The 7463-nt window shown below is 40.3% G+C and overlaps 1 protein-coding gene across 1 annotated transcript in view; it reads right to left on the bottom strand.

Moving 5' to 3' along the window:
- Positions 1-2507: 2507 nt before the first annotated feature.
- Positions 2508-7463, bottom strand: part of melk (maternal embryonic leucine zipper kinase) — a 14131-nt gene continuing 9175 nt past the window's right edge. Inside the window, exons 9-18 of the mRNA XM_047816872.1 lie at positions 7262-7330; positions 6939-7037; positions 6650-6736; positions 6309-6437; positions 5819-6010; positions 5381-5636; positions 4495-4567; positions 3791-3950; positions 3187-3290; positions 2508-3069 (exon numbers count right to left, since the gene is read on the bottom strand). Of these exons, the coding sequence (XP_047672828.1) occupies positions 2892-3069; positions 3187-3290; positions 3791-3950; positions 4495-4567; positions 5381-5636; positions 5819-6010; positions 6309-6437; positions 6650-6736; positions 6939-7037; positions 7262-7330 (1347 nt within the window). The 3' untranslated portion in view covers positions 2508-2891. The remainder of the gene's footprint in view (positions 3070-3186; positions 3291-3790; positions 3951-4494; positions 4568-5380; positions 5637-5818; positions 6011-6308; positions 6438-6649; positions 6737-6938; positions 7038-7261; positions 7331-7463) is intronic.

Raw genomic sequence — 7463 nt, forward strand, 5'->3', positions numbered from 1 at the left:
TCGCAGAGTTCAGCTGTGTGGCGATGTTTTGTTTGCACTAACAGTAAATATTCTGGGCTTTTTTGAGTTTGAGTTTGGCTGAGATTATCACTATTAAGAAGCAAACATCTGACTTCTAACATGTCCTGGCTGATTGCAGCTCTTTGTCACTATTCCTTTTACAGATGTAAAGTCTACACTCTGTCCTCGGCCATGGGCTAAGCACCCAGAGATGATCACTATTAGACCAGCGAAACAATGGGCCATTTACAGAAATATGAACGATTACGTTTGGTCTAATGTGCATAGTGACGACAAGTCTAAATGAGGATAGACGCGAGAGCAGTTTAAACGACATGGTGAGGGGGATGGAGAGGGAAAGGAGGAAAGGTAAAAAGGACAGACGAGAAAGATATGACAGCTAGCGTCTGTTCCCACAGCTGGCCCTGGGCCCTCCCTCCTTTTTAAAAGCTCAGCAGGAGTCATTACCAGTAGGGGGGCAAGTTCACCCCCTATATTACCACTTCAGCCCCCCCATTAACCGTCCACCCCCCTATGACACACATACACTTCTACCTCATCCTGGGCTAAGCGTGTCAGTCCTCCTATCTGTCATTATAATGGCTGTTGTTATGCTGATATGCACAGTAGGAACGACACACAGGCAGATCACACTTCAATCACCATGCCTGTGTGTGTGTGTGTGTGTGTGTGTGTGTGTGTGTGTGTGTGGTTGTATTTTGTGCAACTAGACGGCGGTTCAGGAATTTCAGCTGATGATTTGGGGTGTGTGGAGATCTTGACTTCAAACAGGAGATGTAACATCAGCTGTAATTTGAATCACAGGTTTCTATAGTAACTCGTTTTTTAGGGTCCACTACGGTGGACACTCCAAAGTAGACGGCAATAACGAACACAGGTTATGTTAAGCGTAACATTTGAGAAAAATGTTGATTCACATTCTCTATTCTTTTACATTACCGGCCTTGATGAGCATCTAAATTGTTAGCCTCAGTTAATACCTAACTGCACAGCATCCTTCCAGCTAGTGAGGATAATTAGTCTAATTTTAAACTTAATCTATTCTTAGTAATTGACCTCCATATCTGACCAAAACCTTGACTTTCCTGATCATTCTGTCTCATTTTCACACACTTCATGCTTTCACTTTATGTGAATAAAAGACTAGCCTAAAGAGTAGCATGCTAACTATCTAAATCTTAAACTTACTGAATGTTGAATTTTAGACTTAATGAATCATTTTTAGCAGTTTACCTTTATACCTGAAGAAAATGTTGACAATTATTGACTGACAATTATTTTATTTATTATATGCCCTCGAATTATGTGCATGACATGCTAGCTAGCTAAATCTTTATCCTCAGTTCTTAGCTAGCTTTCAGGCTCAATTATACTGCTAATTTTAGTCTTGTTGAAACATTTATGTTGTTTACTTCCGTATCTGAGGAAAATGTGAAAAACCTTTTAAAAAATGTTGTTTTTGCAACATAAAATAAAATATTCAAGGCTTTTTTCATTAGTCTCAGATAACATCTAAAATTTATCAATATCTGTGGAAAATGTTGACATTCTGATTTTCACACTATATATGATTCATATTATATGTATATATTATATGTCACATTTTGGATAAATTTTTTTTAAATTTACCTTAATGTATGAAGAAAATATTTTGTCTTGTTTTCACACTTTTTACGCCTTTACTGTTTTTGTATAAAAGACTAAAAATGCTAATTTTCTAAAAATTTTTTCCTCAGTTATTAGCAGGAGCACATCCATGTTCCCCAGGGTCCTAGGTTCCCCAGATTTAGGGAGCAGAATTGTATGGATGTAGACTAACATCAATATTTTAGAGCAGAACAAACAAGTGTATGCAGTTATTCAATGTTAAATGAGTATTGGATCCTACATAAAACTTATGAAAAGTTTACTCAACGTGAGTAAACAGTATATTAATCTGAGTAAAACAAGACAGTTTGTCATGTTTTTATTATGTGCTATATAAATATGGGAACTTGGGACCCTGGGAATGACCATCATTGGCTAGCTTGCCCAGTGTCAGTATTCTGTTAAATCTATTTACAGAATAATACATTTATGACTTACTGTATTATGTTTTCCATCATATATGAATAAAATGTTGACATCCCTGGTGGTTTTTGTCTTGATTTCATCTCATTCACATTAGTTGTGTATATAAAAAAACTAAACAGTAACATGCTAACTAGCAATATTCTGGTAAAATTAGCCTTACTTCAGAAATACTGAATATTTTCTTAGCAATTTACAGCAATATTCTTTCATTAATTCTAGTTTTCACACTCCGTATGCCTTTGAATGTTGTGTATAAAAGACAAAACTGTCATTTGTAAATTGTTAACATCGATTATTAGCTAACTTCCACGGTCTGTGGTCACTATATCCTCACAGCCGTTACCACTCGGACCATGTGCATGTCGTGTTCATCCCACCTCATCTCCTCATTTCAATTTAAATCGACACGTCGCTTTTAATAAACTGCTTTAATCTGCTAAAACCCCAATACTGTGTATTTTAATATTAAACTGAACTGTAGCCAGACATAAAAACATGATGTAACAACACATGTATGTAAAAGTATGTAAAATACATGGTACAAATAGGACGAGACAAGACATTCTAACAAGAAAACTGTGGTTTGCAAATCAATGCCTTCATGGTTAAAAAAGAAATAAACATGTGCAATTCATTTCTGGCCAATTTCATTAATCTCCTGATCAACTGAAGACTTATAATTAATCTATACAAATGAAGAAAGGCACAAAGAAATGATCTGAAATAAGACGTGAAGAGAAACATGTGATGTTCGGCAACAGCGCTCGCTGGACACAGGAAGTGACGTCGTGGCGCAGTCAGACGCGGGAGGTGGACAGGATGTCTTCCACCAGGTGTTTGTAGACCCAGGCGTCTCCTTTGAGCCTCTGACGTCGGATTCCTACCACCTCAGGCTTCTGTAATAAACACACCTCCAACTCGAACTGCATGGTCACCTTACCGAAGTCCGACTTTGTGCGACACTTCAGAGTGTAACTGAGAGAGAGCGAGAGCGAGAGAGAATTCCTTTAACTGGAGTGCAAAGAAATTTTATAAATGAATAAAACACCTGTGGTTTTCATCTCTAATGTAGAATATAAATGTCCGACTCACCCTTTCTGCACGTAGTCCACGTTCTTCTCTGGTAAAACTCGCAGGATTTGATTCAGTACCTGATCTGCATTATTCTGGCTGGTCAAAGTCACATTGTACTGCGCCTAGATGTTCACACACAAACACTTTAATACATGCTGAATAATGGATTTATCATTTATTAGGAAGGAAAGCAAGCAAGAAGAAGAAAACTTAAAGCAGACCGAAAGAATGGGGGGACAAAGTAGGGTAGAAGTATGGAAGAAAAAATGAGAAAGATGCTAGTAGGAAGAAACTTTAATAAAGAGGAAAGAAGAAAGGCAGGTTTTAGGCAAAGGAAATGGAAAGGAAATCCGAAAAAAGGAAGGAAAAGGCAAAGCGGATGGAAGTAGGGATGGGAAAAGTGAACAGAAGGAAAAACAGTCAAAATGATTTGAAAATGAGAGCAAATGGGTGGATGGAAATAAAGAAGGTGGAAAGTAGGAAGGAAACAGGATTGAAGGATGCAAAGTCAGAGGAAAGGATGGTGAAGTCAAATGAATGGAAGCAAAGAGAAGGAACAGTGAATGGAATAAAGGCATAAAGGAAAGACAGAAGAACAGAGAAACAGAATAACACTCCACACCTTTATCCTTCGCGGCCCGTCCCTCGGCCCCTTCCTCTTGTTCGGAGTGAGCATAGTGATCACTTTGTCCAGGCCTCGCTCCAAACTGCCAAATACTTTCCCCGCCTTCCGCTTCTGTCCGCTGTCCACCTGACATCCCGCCATGTCCAAAGAGCGAGACCTGGGGGACGAGCGAGGAAATCGTCTCACATTGTCTAAAAACATCTCAACATCTCCATCTCTTCCTTTCAGCTTTCGTTCCTTTTCTCTCTGTTTAACTACCTGGTTTTTACATCACTTCCTGATTTATTCCGTTATTTCCCTCTCTATTTCTAACTGTATCTTTATTTTCTTTCCTTTCCCTTGTTTTGTTTCTATTTTTTCCTCCTCCCTTATTCTGTCATCCAATTATTGCTCTCAATAATTCCCAGTATGTTACTACTGATTTTTCCTCTATCCTTCTCCTCTGGCTTCTCTGCTGTCTATTTCTTTCACTTCCTTCTATTTCTATTGTCCTTAAACATGGATTTTTCTCTTTTCTCATCCTTTTCCTCTTTACAGTTCCTTTTCCCGCTCTGTCTCATCACATCATTCACCTTTTAAGATTATTCTCTTTCCACATTTCTTACTGGTTCAAATTTCAGTCCTCTTTCTCTTTCCTTTTATTATTTCTATCTTTTCCCCACATTTCTACTGTTCTTCTCCTTCTCTTTCTCCCTTTTTACCTTCTCTCTGGGCTGAAGACGAGGATCTCCTTTCCCCCTGGCTGCTGTTCTCCGGCCCTCCGACCCACGACTTCTACACACACACGACAAACATGTGTCACTACATGCTACACGCAACAGTCAGTAGTGGGTAAAGTGACATTTACACCTGTCAGGATGTGGCTTGGGATTTGCCTCTCTAAAACACACACACACTCCCCAGTGAGTTGCTGTCTGCTCCAGTGTGAGAGGAGCGAGTGTGTGACAGTAACGAGGTGGAGACTGTGAGAGTTCGGAAATAACTCAACCCCAAAGTGATGTGATGAAGCGGAGTAACCGTCCCCACTAATCCACCTGGACTTGATTACGTTCCCAAATCAGCGCCTCCTTGAAATGATTCGTTCCTCTCATAAGATATCGATTCGGCCACTATTACAATTTCCGTGCTTGTGTATCACTTGTGTTAAACGTCCACTTTAAAAAAATGACAGATATTTTTTCCCACTGTAGCCTATTAACCACAGAGTGTAATTAAATCAGACAGGAGATACGTACGCTTATAAAGGCGGCACTTAATCACGGTCAAATTACAGCTGTGTTAGAGTTCAGATGGGAAAAATGAAAAGGAAAAAAAAAAGGACAGACAGAAAGAGTCTCTCTGGAGAGCCGATATATCTCGCAGTGTATTAATAACCAGCCGTTTTGTCCCGATTAAACGAACTGATTGCTTTTGTTGCGTGATTTTATTTTATTTTTCCTGGTAAACTCTAGAGAAGCTACAGATAATGACATGAAACACAGAGCAGGAGGTTTCAGGGAAGAAGGTTTGTATTGAGGGGGTGATGGAGGTGTTTTGCAGGTGTGTCTGTGTTTATGTAAGAAACCCAGCCACCTTGAACACACTCACCTTTGTTGTTAATAACGTTGATATTCACAGGCGTCGACGGCTTCGTTTTGTTGGGACGGCTTTTCCGATTGGACGCTGGAGTGACAGGGGCGGGCAGAGCGAAAACCCCATCGTCTGCGCTGTGCACCTCAAAGTTCTCTTTATTCTCTTTGGTCCGTTCACGCTTCTCACCTTTACGTGGGCATGGCTTTGCTTGGTGTATGATGGGAGACTGTCCTATTTCACCCCGCCTCTTCTCGGATGATTGACAGGCAGGCTACCGGAGGAGAATGTGTGTGTGCGCATATATATATATATATATATATATATATATATATATATATGTGTGTATAAACATAAACCAAAGCAAGAATTTTTAACAATAACGGCAATGCACCTATAGAGAACTGAAATTGTGTGTTAATGTATATATACGGTGTGTGTTTGTGTGGTGCTCACCCTGTGTGGTGTGTGTGTGTTCTGTATGTTCCTCGGCGTCAGTGGGAGCCAGGCATTGTCGTCGTCGTAACACTCAGCCGGGAAAACCATGGAGCCCAGCGCAGCTCTTTGTGTGCCTTCATCTTCAACATCGTCATCATCTTCCTCGTCATAGTCATCGTCATCCTCACTAAAATTCAGGGTCTTTTTCAACTGGAAGAAGAAAAAGCAAAACGTTAAAAAAAATTTTTTTAAAAAGTCACAAACAAGGTTTTAAAATAAATGACGTCTCAGTCAGTGATCTAAAAGAGATTCATTAATTTATTAAACTAGATGGAAACTCAATTAAATATATGATTGACTGAAAGTTTGCACACCAGTGAAAAGTACATATGTAAATATATTACTCTATTAACCTCCACTGAATGTTACTGCACATTTCAGGTGAAATGTATGTTGAACTCTTTTTTTTTTTTTTTTTAATAAACATGATGTACACAGTGCAGTGTACCTGTATGTCTTGTGCAGGGGAACAAGTGGGCTCACGTGCGCTCATGTCGGCTCTGAGACGCACCGGTCGCCCACGCTGCTTCTTAGCCAGCAGTAACAGATACGTAGCGGTGGTCTGGTCATATTTCCACTAAACACATAAAATTGTTAATACAAGCACAGCTGAGGAAGAATGATCGTATTACAGAGTGATTCAATCACAATAAAAGTGCATTATAACTTTAAAATACTGAGGCAGGTGTACGACTGACTAGATAAATTATACTCTACTGCCACCTGTGGGTCAAGAAGAAGAAGAAGAAGAAGCAGCAAAATGAGGGTCTGGTTAAGAGAAGGTTTTACCTCTGATACCAGACTGATGGTGCTCTGTTTGGACCGTTTGAAGGTCACAGCCATCTCTGTGATGCAGTCTTCATCGATATGTCCCAGCTGAGACACAAAAACACAGAGTGAGAAAGAGAGAGAGAGAGAGAAAGAAGCTCTAAGGTTCTTTACTATGACCTCAACCACACATCAGTTTCACACATCACCATCTTCCAGACCAGTGCATTAAAAGTTATCATATAGAACCCCTGTACCACATAGCCTGTGTGTGTGTGTGTGTGTGTGTGTGTGTGTGTGTGTGTGTTACCGGACGAGTGCTATGCCACTCCACAGGGCTGCTGTATCCCTTAATCACCCAGGGGTGCGCCAGCAGTTGCCTGACTGTTAAACGCCTCTTTGGCTCCACCTACAAGACAAACACGAGAACTGCAGTCAACTGGGATTCAGCTTCAATGTGTCATGTTTTCTGTGTGAGGACGGACGGTTATGGACTAGCAAAAAGGTGAGAGACCTGACAGTGACACACACTGATGCAGACACACACACACACACACACACACACACACACACACACACAGACTCAGACACCCCCCCCACACACAGACACCCTCAGACAGACACACGACATACCTGCATCATCTGGTTAAGGAGTAGTATACTTCCAGTAGACAGCCAGTTAGGGTTTTCATAAAGGCCTTTCTGGAAGACAAAGACTTTTCATTTCACGTCTTAAAGATTGCTTATAAACCATCATTAAAACACACATCAGAACGATCATTTGCCCCTTTAGCTAGTTATATGCCCGATTTACTAACCATCAAATCGCACCGGT

The sequence above is a fragment of the Tachysurus fulvidraco genome, chromosome 7, assembly GCF_022655615.1.
Source record: "Tachysurus fulvidraco isolate hzauxx_2018 chromosome 7, HZAU_PFXX_2.0, whole genome shotgun sequence".
Lineage (NCBI taxonomy): Eukaryota > Metazoa > Chordata > Actinopteri > Siluriformes > Bagridae > Tachysurus > Tachysurus fulvidraco.